A 19,199-nucleotide genomic window follows, 5' to 3' on the forward strand; every position below is an offset into this window, starting at 1 on the left:
CCTCAGCCTCCTTTTCTCCAGGCTAAACAGTCCCAGTTCCCTCAGCCGCTCCTCATCAGACTTGTTCTCCAGACCCTTCACCAGCCTCGTTGCCCTTCTCTGGACACGCTCCAGCACCTCGATGTCCTTCTTGTAGTGAGGGGCCCAAAACTGAACTACTACTAAAGCAGTTATCCCCAACACGTTAAATACAATGCATAGCCTAAGACACCACCAGATTTTGCATGTGGCTACTGGAAATCACGACTCCTACTGTCCAGATGACAGACAGAGGAAAACGGGATTTTGCTATAGTTACTCAGAACTTTTGCCCATTAGACAGTGATGATTTGGGACCAAAGTCACATTTTTGTAAGTATTAGGCATAATGTGAAGCTATTTCTCCACTTACTCATAGAACCGTCGAATAGAATCACAGAATTGTTCAGGTTGGAAAAGACCTTTAAGATCGTGAAGTCCAACCGTTAACCTAGCACTGCCAAGTCCACCACTAAACCATTAAGTACCTCATCCTTTTCCTCATCCTTTGTCACTGTGTTTCCCCCCTCATCCAATAAAGGATGGAGATTCTCCTTAGCCCTCCTTTTGTTGCTAATGTATTTATAGAAACATTTTTTATTGTCTTTTACAGCAGTAGCCAGATTAAGTTCTAGTTGGGCTTTGGCCCTTCTAATTTTCTCCCTGCATAACCTGATGACATCTTCGTAGTCCTCCTGAGCTGCCTGCCCCTTCTTCCAAAGGCCATAAACTCTCGGTTTTTTTCTTGAGTTCTAACCAAAGCTCTCTGTTCAGCCAGGCCAGTCTTCTTCCCCGCCAGCTCGTCTTTCGGCACGTGGGAATGGCCGGCTCCTACGCCTTTAAGATTTCCTTCTTGAAGAATGTCTAGCCTTCCTGGACCCCTTTGCCCTTCAGGACTGCCTCCCAAGGGACTCTGTCAACCAGTCTCCTAAACAGGCCAAAGTCTGCCCTCCGGAAGTCCAAGGTAGCAGTTCTGCTGACCCCCTCCTTACTTGTCCAAGAATCGAATACTCAGCATACAATCACAGACTGCATCAGTAAAGGAGATAGTCTGGATGTAATAGAAAATATATTGTTCTTATTATAGCATATTATAACAACAACCTATTACAAATAGTCAGGAAATAATACATGGAAATGTGTCAGTGTTGTAAAACAACTAAAGCACCAGGATGCACCAAGATGCATCAAACTATTTCCATCCCTTTGTTTTTATAACAAGAGAAAGAACAAAGGATGCTATTGTTATTGCCTCTGCCCTGCTGCAGGGTCTTATTCTCGAAGCTGGAAAGGGAGAAGGGTGCAAAGTACTTCCTAGCTTTAAGAGCAGTAGAAATGGCTCCCTCCACAAGAGAAGTTATAGATGAGGTGGTTTGCAGGATGTTTGACATACCCGTTTGTCCTGGGAAACCAGGTGGTCCTTTATCGCCTGGAAGTCCTGGAAGACCTCGTGAGCCTGGAGGACCTGGGGGACCTCGTGAGCCAGGAAAGCCTTTGAGACCTTTGATTCCAGGTGGCCCAGCTAGGCCCCTGTCTCCCCTCTGACCTTTAAAGCCTGGTAAGCCTGAGAAAAAGAGCTTTAATCTATGTATGTAAATGCAGGAAAAGGGTTCAGCAATTGCGTCTAAAAAATAGAAAGTGATAGATTTTGGTATAAATTTGAATATCATCAAACATGGCAAAATAACTTGGAAACTTTGCTACCATGCTGGAGTCCTGGCTCTGCCTAGATTTTTCACCTGGAATGTTTGTTTTCTTGTATTTCTTTAGTTAGAGATATATCAGTAGAAGCGCCCTGTGAAAAATCCCTACTAATTTGGAAATACTGTTGATATATATGTCTCCTAGCTCTCCCTAAATAACACTTTCATTTAAGAATAAGGAAGATAAAAGTATCACAGTAATGACAGGAGCTCAGTTAAGTTACTCAGGACAACAGAATAAGAGGCAACTCTTCTGTTTATTACTTGACAGTGAACACACTGTGAATTGGCCAGTTAAGGAACAGTATGGGAAGGGAAGGAAACATCTGAGATGCACACTATACATTCCTTGAGTTTAAGGAAATGTGCAAAACATAATGTACACCCCCACTAATGAGCAGCCCCCATGGAAATATTTGTTATGCCAGCCACAAAAATGATGTGATTAAATCTGCTAGAAAAGGTGTGAAAGCTTAGAGCTGTGAGGCAACTTCATGGATGTTGTGTACCTTGAGGTCCTGGCAGGCCCATGACACCTCTGAGTCCTGGTGGCCCTGGTAAGCCTGTGTCACATGGTGGACCAGGGAAGCCTGGACAGCCTGGTGCTCCTATATCACCTTCTGGGCCTCTAAAGCCTTTGGCACCTGGAAATCCTGGGGTACCAGGCTTTCCTGGAAACAAAAAACATTGTAAAATGTTTTACTTCCATTACTCACCATCCTTCAGAATTCCTAATTGTAATTTTGAAATTTACATGTTCAGTTATTGTAATATCTTACTTATCCTCTAGTTTTTGCATAGTTTGTGGAAACTGATGCTTTTCTGCAATTTAGAATTGCCTGTTGTGGAGAGCTTCTTTCTCTAAGGAACAAATACAAATTCAGCTCTCACCTATAGGCGAGGACGACTTTATGGCACAAAAAGCTAGTTTCTGATGTGTAGGAGCAGAATGGAAGGAGCTCACTGGCCTGCACCAGCTACACAGCACTGGGGTTAGTTCTACAGGTGTTCCCTGCACAGAAGGGGGTGTGTGTCTGCTTAGGGCTGGGCAAAAGGAAGACCTATAAAAGGAAACAGCAGTATCTGCTATGAAGTGGGAAGGAAGTGGCACCATGGAGACATCTGCAGCAACCAGCAAAACTCCCCTGCAGAAATGAGGAATGTAGTGCCCAAGATATTGAGGATTATATTGTGTAACTCTGGGCAAAGAAATTTATCCCTCCCTCCCTGAGTTTTCTCCCACCATTTGCCAGCCTTTTCAGATTTGAGTAAGCAATCTGAGGCAGGGACTATCTGTGTGGCAGAGCAGGAGGCCCTAAGCACAGATGGCCACTAGGCAGCAAGTAACAGTAGTAAGAATAGGAAGCTGCACTGTTACTCCATGGACTGGGTAAAGGCATCCTCCCCTTCCTGCAGTGCAGATCTTCTCAGTGGCTGATCAACCCTAACTGTAAAAATGTAAATGTAAAAATAGGGTGTACTCTTCACAGTCACCATTATGGATCCAGGTAAGTGTGAGTTTTATCTGAATCAGGCCCGACTTTGCTCAGATTTTCTCCTTTGAACACATGGAAATGCTTCATAAAAACTGGCTCGTACCTTGAAGCCCAGGAATGCCTGGATCGCCCCTTGCTCCTTGTGCACCAGGGGGTCCTTGCGGTCCCCTGTTGCCTGGGATTCCTGGAGGACCGTATGTGGTATCACCTGGAACACCTTTCTGACCATCTATGCCAGGTGGACCTGGAGGCCCATTTTTACCATCAACTGTAGATCCTCTTTCACCTTCATCACCAGGATCACCAGCTTTGCCTTGAAAGCCTGTTGATACGATTTTTAAATTCAAATAGGGCATAATTCAGAAGTGGGTTTTTTTTTTCCAGAACTGTGGAATATTATAATGCAAATTTAACCAGAATTAAATTATCACTTTGCAAAGAAAAATAACATGATACATTAAATTTCAGGTTTCTCATTTACAGCTAATGATACATGAGGAATGAAGGAGGTAATTATTCCTGTGGGAAGTGACAATAGTTTTCTTTGGGGCAGTATCTATCTTGTATACTGTCACTCTTGTCCAGTTCAATCCCTTTGCTAAAATAATACTAACTGTTCTCAGTTTTCTGAGAATATTTCCTCTCTGGACACTGAACTTTAGGTTATCGCAGCACCTGCAATGCTGGAGGAAAGAAAGAGAAACTGGTAAAGATTCCTCTTCCATTAGCTTTCGTTGAAATGTGCTTCCTATTCTGTCCTACCATGGTAGCTACCTTACCCTGCATGTATGCATTACAGCTTGACCAGCAGGTCTCCTGGATTAAGAAAAGCACAATTCACCTTCTGGCCCAGGGATTCCTGCACCTGGCCTGCCTCGATGGCCTTTTTGACCATCAAAGCCATTTGGTCCAGGACGACCGGGGAGTCCTTTTAAACCCTTTGGTCCTGGGAACAGAAAGAAAATATGTAAAAAACTGACAGACCTCTAAAATGTGTGATCTAAGGAAACAGTATTGCATCTTTATCCCATGCAAATTCATGTACTTTGAAGACAAGTGGATTGCATCTGCTTCTAACATTTTGGGCAAGAGCCACCACCCAAGTCACAACCAAATGCATGGTTCCTGTTTTTCTAAATGGACTTGTTCCCTAATCCATGAACAGTGGACTGCAAATCACCAGAGTAGATTAGAAAAAAAAATTATCTCCTATAACGTTTTAATGTTACAGGACATCAACAATGTTAACCTAGAGAATGATAGGTGTCGTCAACTCAAATTCTTATATTCTCCTGTGCTATACGCTGCTTCTGCAATGGTGCACATGAGCTCAATACGCTAATCCTTGTTCTTTCATGTCTGTATAAATTTCAGCTACAACCCACAATACTGATGTCAGGGAGCTGTGTAATACTGTATTAAGCAGCTTGAAAATCCAGTATCTCCATTTGTTCTGATCAGGATTTTCTGGGGTATTTCAAATGTTTTGGAGGTGATCACAAGCAACATTTTGCCAGTTCCTGGATGAGTTCTTTGAATTTAAATTAAGTTGAACAAGTTGAAGTAATGGTAATAAGTATTCAGATTTTAGGGCTCAATTGCAACTTGCCATGAGCAATATAGTTTTAGAAGTTACAGACTTGCAGCATATCTTTGCCTCACACACCTTTTTTTCCCCCGGTATCCAGATGTACATATTCTAGGTCTTACCTGACTCCAGCTATCTGCGTATTTTACAGACTCTCTCATGTATTTTAATTGAGGCAGGACAGATTTTCAAGCTACCTTCATTTAGTCATCTCTATGGAGGCAGCCTGCACACCTTTTGATCATGCAAACTGCAGCTGTCTGACCCTTGATTCTATTAGATGAGTATATTCCTGTGTGTTTGCAGTTTTACGTTTTGAGATATGTATCCGTTGAAAAACTAGAATACTGTATTTTTTTAGGATAGCTTCTTTTTTTAATTAGCAACTTAAAACTCCATTTCAATTAAAACCAAAAATTCTCCCATCTGTAAACATACCTTGAACACCTTTAAAACCAGGGGGACCTGGATTTCCAGGGTATGGTAACGTAATGCAGACAGTCTCACCTGAAGCAAGAGGAAGAAAGAAACTGGCCTACTTGATTTTAGAATAAATGGAGTCTGAACATTTACTGTAATATTTCTGTGGAACTAACCAACTAGATGTGCAAAGGTAAAAAGAAGGGACTGTTTATGCACATTGTTATTTCCATATGACTTAAGGTTTGATGGAGAATCTTAAAAGATATTTTTCTTGACACATTTTGTATAGAATACTGGTAATGATTCAAATTGTTGTAATACAGTTGTATTCTGTAAAGACAAAGGTTTGGGTTTTTTTACTTGTCGCAGAAATTTGTCTTTACAATAGTCTCTGTTGCAAGAAAGAAACAGTATTTTCATCTCAATTCTATGTACATTTCTGGTTCATAAATATTGCCAGCAGTAGATTTTTTTTATTTTGGTAGGGATTTTTTATAACCAAAAACCAGACCAAGCCTTAAGTATGAGTTGTATTTTCCTGCTCCTGCAGCAAAAAAGCATTGCCTTGCAAATCCTTACACTCAGGAATACTCTTCAGTCCGGAAAATGATTCCTCTGATAGTGTGCAAGTGGCACTTTGCAGGTTTAAGGCCCCTAGCAATTCATATTCTCACTAGTGTCTGCTGCTAAATGCTGACAGTATTGTACCCTTCCGTGGCCATATTTCACATGACCACTGAGCTTGTCAAAATTGATTTTCACTGTAAATGAGTTACACCGTATAGAATACATATGAAACTAATGGATGCTACTAAGCATGTATTTTGTTATTTGGTTCTTAATGTAAACATTTAAAATTACCTTTCTGGCCCTTTGGACCAGGTGGCCCAACATTACCAGTATCGCCAAAGTCTCCAGGGCTACCTCTGACTCCTGGAGGGCCGGGAAACCCCAAACCAGGCAATCCCATCTGTCCTTTTACCCCAGGAAGTCCTCGAACCCCAGGGAATCCTTTATCACCCACCAGTGGTACTCCAGAATCACCCTAAAAGAAAGAAATTGTTGATAAGAAATAACAAGACCTAATTTCTTTCCTCTCTTTGATTATCAAAAGCCATGTTAGAGAATTATCTGGAGAAACCACTCTTCCACAATTAAGTGACTACATGGATGATATTAGTAGTTTTAAATAGTCAAAGGCAATAGGAACAAAGGGTAGAGTTTTGTGGGGTTTTTTTTCTTCCTGATTCCATAATATTGGCACACAGTATATGCAGAAATTATATTCAGGAATACCAAAATAAACAGTAAAACTTCCAAGGAAATAATTTTTCAATGGATAAAAACTATGATTTTTGATCTAGGCTAACATAAAATGATACACGTGATTAATCTGCTGGGAATTTGGAATAAAATGGTACTTTTCATTAAGTAGCTAGCCCTTTCATAAGACAATATGTTAACTGAAATGGAAAAAAATTCTGAGAAAATCAAACATACCTCAGCTCCTTTTTCCCCAGGCAATCCTAGTTCCCCATCTCTGCCATCATTACCCCTTTGGCCTGGAAATCCTGGAACCCCAGTAGGACCTCTTTCACCTTTTATTCCTTAAAACAATTAAAAAAAAAAAAGTAGTATAATACTTGCAGTAAGTTTTGGGGTTTTTTATTTCTGCTCAGGTAAATGCTGGGTAACTATTCATCGTATCTGTATTATAATCTCCGGTTCTTGAATTCACATTTCCGTAATGAGGTATTTTAGGCTTAGGGAGGCAGTATGTAGTTGGACACCTCATGGAACAACTTGGTCTCTCTGTAAGAGATGTGTTTACAGGCACCACAAGAACGTGGCTTTTGTTCATGCTATATACAGACTGAAAACATTTTGCTACTGAAATCAGTCAGAGTTTTATTCTTGATTTCAGTGAAATGAGGATATAGCAATGCCATATGATGCAGAATATTTGCATCAATATTCCCAAAAGGTTTTTAATTTTTTCTTTTTTTGTTTTTTACCCCTAGATTTCTCTTGCACTGATATTTATGAAAATGTAATTTTTGCATAAAGGACAATAAAACTATTCTAACCCAAAGATTCATTCTGCTGTGTCAAGAAATCCTTTGCAAATAAACAGCAAATGTTTTGCCCTGCTCCAACATCTGTAAACAAACACAGGCATCTAAAGCTAAGCTAACTTTTCACAAACAATAAGATGGACAATCTTTTGTCTGAATAATTAGTTTAGCATTTCTAACTAAGCTTTGCCATCAGATTGATGTAATTTATTGTTCTCTGTTTCTTTTGCTTTTGCAAACCACAACCATAACTGTGGAGAGGTTTTGATCTATTTAATTACAAGAATTTCAGTTGTGCAACTGGTGGCCTATTGTTTCTCTTCAATGCCTGGTCAAGAGTAATTTTTAAAAATAGGAGCAGGAATCTGAATAGCCATTGAGACTTTGAGTTTTTCCCAAGAAGAATGTTGGTGGTTTAAGTTGAGGTAACAGCTGGGATACTGGCATATGACACTTCAGGAGGTGGCTTCTGTACAATCGTATTTCTTCATGCTTTCACAATAATTGTATTCGGCTTAGGCTTTGCTATACATACCTCTGTAAGACCCTGATTATCAATCATATGACACGAAAAGTCATTTGTTAGCATTAATAACAAGCTGTTAAAACTGTTTTATGGCTCAACTATAGAGTAAAAACCACAAAATCCTGTGTTGATCTTGTGTTGAGCAAGAAGAAAATGAACGAGATGGTACCAAGAAAGCAGTATGGATATATATGACCTCTAGGCTTCAGTAACTTACTAAACTAATGACTTAATTAAAGAGTAGATTAATATGGTTTTCTCACGCTATTGCCTAGGCATTGTATGGGAAACAAAAAGGCTAATGATAAAATGTTTACCTTTTATTCTAACTCTTCCTGGATCACCCTTCTCTCCTTTTTCACCATGTTGTCCAGCAGAACCGGGTGTCCCCTTACCATTGACACAAAAGAAAAAGAAAAAAAAAAAAAAGTCAGGCACCTCCGGCAAGGAACCAATGTGGGAATTGAGGGGAAAACTAGATATCTATCTCTTGCTCTTGCATTGTTTCCCAAAACCAGACCAATTAAAGTACCATGCCAAAAAGAAATGCTTATCTCGTTTGATGTCTATAAAGAGGTGTGTGAATGGCACCTGGCCTTTTCAGCCTGACTCTGCCAAACGCACAGATACATAACTATAAGAAACTGTAATGCTAGAAGAATCAGGTTCATGGCTGTATACAGCTGTGGCTGTAAATGCAAGAATATTAAGATGCAAACGATTCACAAACTCTTCCCACTGCAGACTTCAACCCACAATCCACCGAGGCTACGCAGGAAGGGAATCTCTGGAGTGCGGTGACTGCTGGATGAGGCTGTCCTCCCCGGAGTGAACATGGCAGTAGGTAAGTGATGCTTTTTTGCTGAGTGGAAGCCCACAAAGCTGCCAATAAAAAAATTTCATCTACGTCTAGTTAGGTACCTGGTATTGTCAGAAGAATCTATGACCTGACAGGTTTAGAGGGGAAAAGAAGTACTTTTCTATATTTTTATGCTGATTTGTGCTCTCAGTTCTCCAAGCAGAGTGGGGTTTGCATATCATCATTGGTGAGGGTCTGATCTTGCAACAGTAGATGTGGGTAAATTTACCATGTGAAATTTACACAGAAGTAAAAGGCCACTAAGGTTGAAAAACTGGGGTGTTATTTAGCCAGTCTCCTCTGTTATTCAAAATCTTTCACTGAGACATAGGTGGAGAAAATACAATTTATAAAGTGATTGTAAATCATGACAACTGTAAAACAGGCAGGAGACTTCTGAAAAATGTGGTGTATCTGAAACAAGCAGTGACTGTTTGTTAAAATGTCTAGATCTTCAAGTTGGCAGTGACCAGTTACTAGTGTTTGACAAGCGCAATAAGATATTTGTGAAGAAATGAAAGCTGAGAAATGGAAAAAATGTATATATGTAGGAAATCCATTAGACCAAAGCACTTCTGTATTGAAGTGAATTATTTCTTTCCAAACTGATTACTTTGTCCTTGTTTCTCACTTAAGTAACCTAAGAACACCAAAATGTTCAGGACAAGGCTTCAAGCTTTACTTCAGAACCACAAGGGCTAAAGCATACTTTCAAAAGTAACAAAAAGATCGAAATCTCACATAATCCACTCAGGTAATAGGACTTTAAGAAAAGAAAAATAAACAAATGCAAAGCTTGTAATGAAACCGTTGGAACTAGAATAACAGAGCCCTTCCACCTCCTTCCTTCAGTCTCACAATGGTTTTGTTTTGTTTTTTTTCTTTTGAAAGAAAATGTTCTGGAAACTTTTAAGCACTTCCTCATGTGAAAAAGAGTTCTGCTATTAAAACAAAACAAAACCTAAAAAACCCAAACAAAAAAACCCATAATGGAACAGTCATAAAGCCAAGCATATCTACCTATATTTTCAAAGAAATTGCTCTCACACACAAGAAAGTATATTAAAAAACCCCTCTATTTGGCATCATTTTGGTATGCAGCATCCTGGATGTACAGTCCACATGCCAGAGCACAGCAAGTGGAACAAAATCACAGCAAGTCCAATAAATCATCTTATATTGTATTCCTAAGGCAGTTAGATTAAGTGGTGTTTTGAATTATTGCTCACTGTGGGGAATAAGATAAACTATATGAAGCACAATAAAGAAAATAAGTCCATTTCCAAAAGTAATAGCTAGTTTCACTGAGTTAGGCAACAAGCACCACCCAGTAAATTATTGACCCAGTAAACATCTAGGTCTCGAGCTCAAATTTGTTTGTTAATCCTGCTGACAGCCAATATTAAAGTAGAAATACACATCTGACCTAAAGGTACCTTTTAAATATTTCTTAATTATTTTCTTCCCCCCACCTTGTCACGAAAAGTCTTTATAGGGTTTTTCCATGAAAAACTGGATGTCAGATTTGTTAACACTGGAATGAACTGGTCTTAGGAAAAAATGAACATTGTATGATGATGTCAAATGATTCTAGTACTCAGAATCTTTACTACCAAAAAGTTCATTCAGTTTCTGCTCTTGAGGTACTTGAAATGAAATTCTTACATTGCAAGGAAGCTATTCAACCAAATGAAAAGTCTTTATTTTGATGATTGTAGTAATTTTTCCTTCTAAGAACTATTAAATCAAGGGCAAAATTTTTATTCCATTTCAGCTTCATCGCTAATATGTATGCGTAGAGAGACAAGGCACTGTCTATAGTGGCTGATCCTTGTGGAGAACAAACTTTGGCTGATCAGTGACTGAAAATGGGAGATTATAAAGTAACATGGAACAGTAAAGGGATAAACACTGACAAATAGCTGTGCCTTTCAGACTCTGTGGGAGTGAAAGACTCCATATTATGTTCAGACTGACTCATAAAATAAATTAAGCATATCAAATAAATTAAGCTTTTCAATTAATTTCTAAAAAAGGAATAAAGAAAATGACTTGAAATGTCTGAATAAAATCAAGCGTTCCTTTTTCTTCAGACCCTGCCCCCCCCAGGTGGATGCTGAAACACAGAATCCATCTTGACCTGCTGACATTATGCAATTCTTTGCGTTGGTAAGGTTTTGCTGGAAATGTTTTCCTTCGAAATAACTGAAAAATCATCTTCAGTGGAGCAATTTGTGCATCTACAATGTTTTCAAGAAAAACAATGGGTATTCAAAATTAAAAGTAAAAACAAGTCAAAACAAAACAAGATGAACATATACCAGCTTTCCTAAGCCTCCTGACCACCCCGCAAACACAGCATGGGATTCATTTACTCAGTGTAAAACTCTGCCCACTGCCACAAGGGAAATCAGACAGAAGCTAATAAAATGCATCTTCCAACAAGACTGTAATAAGCAAAAGTAGATAAAACTTTCAGATAGTTTTCCAGGTCAGTTCCTCCACCACTCTGCTTAAATGCCTCCTGCATAAGTGGTAACTTGATGTTATTTATTTGCTGAAGCTCATGAAAACTACTCACAGGGAGCCCTGGTGATCCCATTGCACCAGATAAGCCTGGATCGCCCTTTTCTCCATGTCTTCCAGGGTATCCCATTTGTCCTTTCTTTCCTTGAGTACCTGGAGGTCCTTGCATACCACGGGGACCAGGAGGACCAGCACTACATGAGCAAAGGCCTTGATTTCCTACGTGAATGTGCCAAAATTACATTGAAACAGTTGAAAATTAATACACAAAAAATAACATTGACCTTTTTCTTTTCTGTGTGAGTAGTGCACAGACCATTTTATCTCATTACGGCCTTCAAAGGAGTGAAGCGTATCAGTCTCTTTTTACAGCGCTGAATAACTGCTGCACTAACATGACCCTACTGACTTAGAAGCCCCAATGCCAACAGGCCATTTAACTCCACACTTTGATGGACCTTATCCTCCAAGTTACCATAAACTTCTTGCAAATTTAGGTCTGACATATCTGGCAAAGGTCTCATATTCAAATTGTTGCTATCCAGACATACTTACCCTTTTCCCCTTTTTCACCTTTTCTTCCCAGAAGGCCTATCTGACCTTTTGCTCCAGGTTCTCCAGGGATCCCTCTGTCAGTACAGATTACACCTTTGAAAAAACAAATTGTACAGCTAGTATAAATCAGGTTGACTGTTTCCACAGCTTAGGTCACGCGTTCTCCTCTCCCTTATCTTGTTATCCTTACGTGAAAAGCTAGAGATCTTATGAAATGCTTTACAAGTTGTTGCTTACAGATCATGCTGTAAGAGTCAGTCTGGCTAGAGTTGATGTTGACACATGGTTTTTTCATTGCCACTACTTCTTCCTTTTTCCACTGTAGAATTTTATGACTCTTGTTTCTTTACTAAATGATGCTGATTTGTGTTTCCTCCCCAGTTTGCTGTGTTTTTAACTTCAGGTGATATATTTTTAGGGACATTTTTCATATATGTTACTTTGTGGGTTTAAATCACGCAGAAAACTATGAAAATCTTGGCACCTCACTGATTGACAACTAATAGGAAAAACATGTTTTCTACATCACATGTAAAGTTCAATGTATTTGTCAAAATGCACTCTTCACCTCTATGTTTTTTGTAGGAGCAACAAAATCAATGAATCTATTAATATGCAGAACGATAGTCTCGCCATATAAATTGCTGTTGAACCTACTGGGTAGTCCAGATAAGCCTTGTCTTCCTGGCTGTCCTGGTAGGCCTGGTGGTCCAGGAAATCCAGGTCTTCCTGGGATTGATTCACCTGTTCCAGGGAAACCAGGGTCACCTTGAAAACCTTGAGGTCCTGGTGCCCCACTTACTCCTGGCAGGCCAGGCAGACCTATAAAGAAAATAATGGTATATGGCCCATACAGCTTCATAGTAACCATTACTACAAGATACAAGGAGGAAATTACAGACCATTCAGAACTGTCCTGAAGAAGAGCTTCTATATAACAAAGACTTAAATCTAAATCTTTAGGTTTTCCAGGATTCCCAGGAAAAGAGGCTCCTACTTTAGACCTTCAAATGCTTCTTTTCCTCCTCCCCATTATCTCCTTTCCAGACATCCCAGTTAATGTAGTTCCTTATACAGAGCAAAGGCATCCTCATCACTTTCCTTTGTATCCTTTTGAGATGGAGAATAGAATTTTTGAGCATAGCACTCCAGATGCAGGCATACCATGGATTTACAGTGCATGGTAGCATTCTGCTTTGTCTTCTGTTCCTGTTCTAGTAATTCCTAATGTTCTGTTTGGATCAGTTTGGTTCTTTTTTGGCCACTAGGTGCTGAGCTAGTATTTTTACTGAACTCTTTGTAGAGCTCAAATCCTTATGTTGGTGACTTTCATCAAGCAAGAACAAAGAACAGTTTTCTTTTAGCTGCTTTCTCTCCTACTGGTATATAGTTCACATTTTATCCCCTATTTCTCTTACTTGTTCCATCATCTCCTGGTCTTCCTAGCAGGCCTGCAGGACCAATTGGTCCAGCTGACCCCAGATCACCAGCAGGACCTGGAAATCCAGGATCTCCTTGTGGACCTACACAGAATTATAAAAACATGTGAATTGAACACCTTATGCAATTGACAGCCTAAATCTAAATTAAACTGCAACCAAAATTATAATTTGGGAACTACATAAAAGTAAAATACAGTAAATTCTTTTGCCTTTATGAAACATTTTTAAATGTGTAACAATTTAATTTTAAGGTGGGAGGATTTGGTTACTTTTCTACGGATTCCTGCTCATTTTGTGGGCACAGTTTAGATCTTTGTCACTCTGTAGTAGTATCTTTGTGTTACATATTTCAGAATGCTGAGACAAGTGTTTGCCCAAAATAAATACATGTAGCATCTAAAATAAATGTGCATCTCATGTTATGCACATTTGGCAGTGCACACAGGGAGGTCATTTCAAGATCATCCTAGTTGAAAATATCCAAATTTTAAAACGTCTATTTTCAAAATTGCTATAATGAATAAATTTAAAAATTGCAATTACATAGTGATAAAGAAAACCTAAATCAGATATAAAGGGCTTCATTAAGTTGGAAAAACAAAATATTGGTAGTAGTTTTGTTCTCAAACAATTCTGCTAAAGGCCTCTTTCTCTGAAGAAAGTAGAGACTCATACTCACATACCATGCACATGACTAACTTCAAATGTTACTTGAAATATTAAGCATGGGGTTAAGTCTTTTGTTGCATGGGCTGGAAACATACAGAAGCCGAAGGAAAGCAAATTTAATTGATTTTTGGATGAGGCTCCTATCTAATGGGGAGGTTCTGCTGAACTGGGATTGTGTTGTAACTTACTTGTGTTCACAATCACTAGAAATACAATTTATGAGAAGTTCTCTGTTAAAATGTTCTTACAATACAGGTTCCCCAAGTGTGAGATGCCAAAGCAAATCCCTTCCAGGCAGTAGGCTTGGCTGTTCCCCACTGCCTCCTGCTATGAAGTAAGAACTTCCACACACCTTTTCACCAATTAGATGATAAAGATGGGGATAAAGGGAGCTGGGACATAAAAACCTAGCCTGAGGTTAGGTAGGAAGGCAATAAGATTGACAGGTGTTCTGTTGGAAGTACTAGTTCCAGGATTTCACCGCTGCTATGTGATAGGAAGCTTAATTGTAGTCTAAAATCTGTGTGTTGTGGCAATTCTGAAAATAGGAATTCTAAATTACAATGGGAAGCCCGGTTTTCTTATTTGCCATCCATTATCCAGCATGGGCTTATTTTTCATAGCTTTTTCCTAAATATGCTTAGGTCCAATAACTAGGGATAATCCTGCAGATGTAGCTGTGAGTGTATGCATAAAGATCCTTCAAGCGAACACTTAATCTGAAACTTGTATGTTTAACATAGTTCCAGTAAGATCAGTGAGACACAAACAAACACAGAATGACGCCACTAGGAAAATAATGTTTTAGGATCCTGTCCCCTGAATCCCTAGCGATCACTTTCAAACACATTAGCAAAATAGGTCCTACACACTTTATACAGCAGAAAGACTAGTTAAAACTAGCTATAACCTTTTATAGGAAGCAGCGGAGTTCCAACAGCTCCAGGAGGACCTGGGGGCCCTTTTTCTCCTGGATCCCCCTGTAAGAGTCCAACAATAAATTTTACTGATAGATACAAATATGCAGTGTGCTAGCATGTAACTGAAAACTGCAACAATGGTGGGGTATGTAAGGATGTGACACATATCACCTGGGAAACTTGATTTTGACACTTTATAGCATTTAAAACCAGACAACAAGATTTAAAATAATCATTATCTTTCAGGATGCCAGTGACTAAACAGTAATATATCTATCACACATATCTATTTGACTCTTCAGAACTTGTGACTGCTGTATTTTATTTCAGTCATGTATTGTAAAGACAAATCAATTACAGTAAATCAGTACCCTATTTAATTGAGATGTTTTGATTTAACAACCAAGCTGTAATTAATTGCCTTGAAATTCTATACCAGAATTTGGAAACTACTTCTATGATGACAGATAAGCACTAAGAAAAGAGGTTTCACAGTCTGACAGACATTATTGATGGTAAGAGATACTCAAAATTCTTATAAAAAGTTTAAAACATCTGCATCGGGGAAACATAAAAGTGCCTACTAATGGCAAGGAAAATCACTTCTGCTTGGAGGATTTCTAAATTAGCTTGGATTTTGATACTTAGAATTGCAAGTGAAGTGGACTTTAAGGAAGTCTTTTATGTGGCAAACGGTATTCGACTTTTTGCTTTGTAGATTAGGAATCAACCCTGCTCTCTGCAGCAAATGGGAACCGAGAAAACAAGAATGTGAACGTGGGAACTGCTTCGTGAGGTTGCATTCCTGGCACTGGAGTTCAGGGCCTTTTAGGACACAGACAAGGAGAACCGGGACTGCAAAACTGGATACCCATTCTTACACAAGGAAAAACAAGGAGTTCATGCCTCTTTCTGGGCTTTTTTTTTTAAATTGATATCTCTACGATATTTAAACAGTTCTGGAGCTGTCACTGACTGCTGTCCTCTTGACCTTTGGCCTTTTGGCTGGCCTTTTTCCTTTGACTGTATCTTGCAGAATGAAATAACATCCTTGTGTCGTCTTTGGCTATTTTAAACAGGAATGTAAATTTGTCCTCCCTAATAACATAGGAGAGTCTTCTGTGTGGCAGGAAAGAAAAAATAAACCTAGCGTTTTTCCTCCTCTGATAAACTTACAAAGAATTTTGAGATTTACAATTAATTTAGTGATGATAAAAGTATCAAAGATTTGTACAATAGATGGATATGGCCCAAGTCTTATATGACTTTCATGCTGATTTTAAAATGATACAACCAGAACACAAGGAAGAATTGAAGAGTCAATGAGCCAAGGTCAAAAATTTCAGTTCTTGGTATCTCCTTAACTGACAAATTCCAGTGGTGGTCTCTGAAAATCTCTGTCTTTAGGCTGTTAGGTCTTATGACCCTCTCTGGATGGCAGCTTTGTACTTGCTGTGTTTTCTCTGCTGGTATACTCCTACAGAGCGGCATATATATGTTTGGATTATTTTGTTGACTGATACTGTTTTCTCTTCCCATAAAAATTTCAGGAGACTTCACTTGCCAACAGTTTATTTAAAAAAAAAAAAAAAAGCCAAAAACATCCAACAGAAGCATCTCTACTGTATTCTGTAACCTGCAGTCGTCTTAAAATGAAAGCTATAATCACTTATCAGTTTTACTGATATCCCTATAAGCATTAAACACTGCATTTGTGCGGTAAGTTTCTATCGCTTTATATAATGTCAATGGCCAAGAACATTTTGCACTTTCTGTAAAGACCATTCATTATTTTAATGAGACTCATTCCATTAGTAGCAGAGACAAATGGTCTCGGAGCGATTTCAACAGAACTCAGATCCTCTCGTATTTTGTCTGAAGTTGCCTCCTGTGTTTTTTCATATTTATCACAGAATGGTTGAGGTTAGAAGGGACCTCTAGAGATCATCTTGTCCAACCCCCCTGCTGAAGCAGGACCACCTAGAGCCGGTTGCCGAGCACCATGTTCAGACGGCTTTAGAGTATCTCCAAGGATGGAGACCAGTGCCGAGTAGAGGGCAAGGATCACCTCCCTCAGCCTGCTGGCGACGCTCTTCCTAATGCAGCCCAGGATACCATTAACTGCCTTTGCAGCAAGGGCATGTTGCTGGCTCATGTTCAAGATCCACACAGTGTTGCCGACGTCCAGACTTAAGGATCAAAAAGGTATGCCAACAATTCCTTGAAGTCTATTCTTTGCCTTAAGCAAAAGTTAACATTTTTTAAAGATGAAATCTACTTTGAATGCAACTGTTTTTTTCCCCCGAGTCTCATTCTTTCTCTTAAATCTGAATGTATCTTAGATTCTATTTGAACGTGTTTAGTTCAGAAAATCCACATGAGGATGGGTTATTCTCAGGAGGGGTTTTAATCATATTCTTGTTCCTCCAGTTTATGTGATTTTTAGCAGATCATAAGCAACACCTGGTGAGGCCAGATGAACAGCTGATGCAGACTAGATAGATCTCCACTTTTCAGGAATAATCAGATTTATCCAGTTGTTTTTCAAGCAAAACTACAGCATCTGTGCAATCATTCTGAATTTTGCATATCTGTATGGGTTAACTTGATTTTTTTAAAGTTGTGTCCATACTTGATTTGTTTTCTTTTGCTCCATGCGTTAGCACTTGGAATTTCATCTTTCCGAATCATTACTGCAGGCATTCAAACTTTTTCCTAGTATAATCTACCAATAATTAATTATTCTTTGCTTACTGTTTGTAGTGTTAATTGATGGCTTCTCAGGCTCTGGGCTAATCAATGGAGACTGAAGAATGCACTGTTCTGTCTATACAATGTCTCATCTCAAGTTTATTAATGATGCCCCCAACTAAAACAACATGCACATTGGGGTGAGTACTTTTTAACGATACAACTCTTAAGGTTTGACTCTAGTTTTGGGGAGTAATGGACTGAAATGATCCTTCTGTTACTAAATAAGACATGCAATGTTTCTGTCTAATTAGTATCTGAATGATCCCACATTGTTGTGAAGCTGCTAATGGGCAAATGGCAGAAAAATGAACATCCATGGACAATTTTTTTTTCCCAAGTATGACTACATAAGTGAAATCTTGGCTGAAGAAGTTGATCTAGCACTCTCCTGGCAGCCCTAGCTTTGAAACAAGTACGCCTGTGACTAAACCAGATGTTTTTATTGTACTTTTACTTATTTACTCCATGTGCTTGTCATTTCTCATTTGTAAACCTGCTTCTTGAAAACCTGTTCGTTGCTTTTCATTTGTCTGCTTTCAACTGTGTCTTTAGCAGTATACTACTTATGGCAAGTTTGGACCAGCCACAGTTTATTTCCTTTTGTCATCACAGATTATTTAGAGTGTGTTCCAATCTTAACCCTGAAGTTATAGCAGAGGTGATTCTTGCTAAAATCTCTTGAGTGTCATTCCTCTGATTTCACAGGTGCAACTCATTGTGCTTTAAGGAAAGTTATTGTTTTATATGCAGCTTTCCAAAAAGATTATTTCAGAGGGAAATAAACACTTCTTGACTTTTTGTATTTCAGAATGTTTAGAGCCAAGTTCATTAGCGTCACAATTTCTGCAGTATTGTTTTTGTCCTCTGTACTGTGGTAATAACTTTGAGCTTTTTCAACCTTGCTGTCTCTACTACTGATGATCCTGTCGCCCACCTTCTTCACTGTAGCATTTCACTCCTCCTCCTGCTCGTACACTGCTGACCACTTGTACCCTATCCCAGTGACTCCCTAGAGCTTCCCCCTGGCTAGACTCGCTGCTGCTTTGCTCCTTCTAGAGTAGCATCCAGAACTGGTTTTTCATTTGGAATGTGCTTCAGCATTGTAGATTTCATATAAAATGTAACAGTTTCCCTTCATTCAAGTTTTTGTTGTTACTCAGAATTACAATATGATCATTGGTTCTGCAGCTCGAAGAAGAGAACTCCATCAATTTATATTCTGAAATGTTGCTAGACTGGCACCCGGGTCTTCTGAAATGGTATTAAGCATCTCTTCCATGCTTTTCAGATGAATATTCTCCTCTTTCGCTGCTTAGCTCCCCAGATGTGACACCTGCACTTCTAACCCCTACTGGAAAGCAGCATGTATTCTAAAATAAACGAAAATGGCTAGCATCATCTAAGTGAGCAAAAGTAGGAAATGTTTAATCAAAGTTGGTGTGAAGGAGTCCAATTTTCATTCTGGTAACCATCTTGGAAAAGCTAGTTATGTGAACAGGTTGAACACATGCAGAGACTTTGGTAAGTCATGCAAACAAGCCCATCTGAATTAGATTTTGCCACCTCATTTGGTGCCAATTATCATACTAGTTCGTGGACCAAAGTTTACAGGATTGTACTGTTACCTAAATAGCAGGTTCCTTTA

At 39.0% G+C, this 19,199-nt stretch overlaps 1 protein-coding gene across 1 annotated transcript in view; it reads right to left on the minus strand.

Moving 5' to 3' along the window:
• The window catches only part of COL4A4 (collagen type IV alpha 4 chain), a 77,150-nt gene that overhangs the window by 23,996 nt on the left and 33,955 nt on the right, over positions 1-19,199 (minus strand). The window contains exons 18-30 of the mRNA XM_076340904.1: positions 14,791-14,860; positions 13,188-13,292; positions 12,427-12,591; positions 11,770-11,862; positions 11,270-11,433; positions 8,147-8,219; positions 6,729-6,835; positions 6,090-6,273; positions 5,244-5,312; positions 4,059-4,163; positions 3,321-3,539; positions 2,231-2,392; positions 1,412-1,582 (exon numbers count right to left, since the gene is read on the minus strand). Of these exons, the coding sequence (XP_076197019.1) occupies positions 1,412-1,582; positions 2,231-2,392; positions 3,321-3,539; positions 4,059-4,163; positions 5,244-5,312; positions 6,090-6,273; positions 6,729-6,835; positions 8,147-8,219; positions 11,270-11,433; positions 11,770-11,862; positions 12,427-12,591; positions 13,188-13,292; positions 14,791-14,860 (1,687 nt within the window). The remainder of the gene's footprint in view (positions 1-1,411; positions 1,583-2,230; positions 2,393-3,320; positions 3,540-4,058; positions 4,164-5,243; positions 5,313-6,089; positions 6,274-6,728; positions 6,836-8,146; positions 8,220-11,269; positions 11,434-11,769; positions 11,863-12,426; positions 12,592-13,187; positions 13,293-14,790; positions 14,861-19,199) is intronic.

Source organism: Aptenodytes patagonicus, chromosome 6 (genome assembly GCF_965638725.1).
Source record: "Aptenodytes patagonicus chromosome 6, bAptPat1.pri.cur, whole genome shotgun sequence".
Lineage (NCBI taxonomy): Eukaryota > Metazoa > Chordata > Aves > Sphenisciformes > Spheniscidae > Aptenodytes > Aptenodytes patagonicus.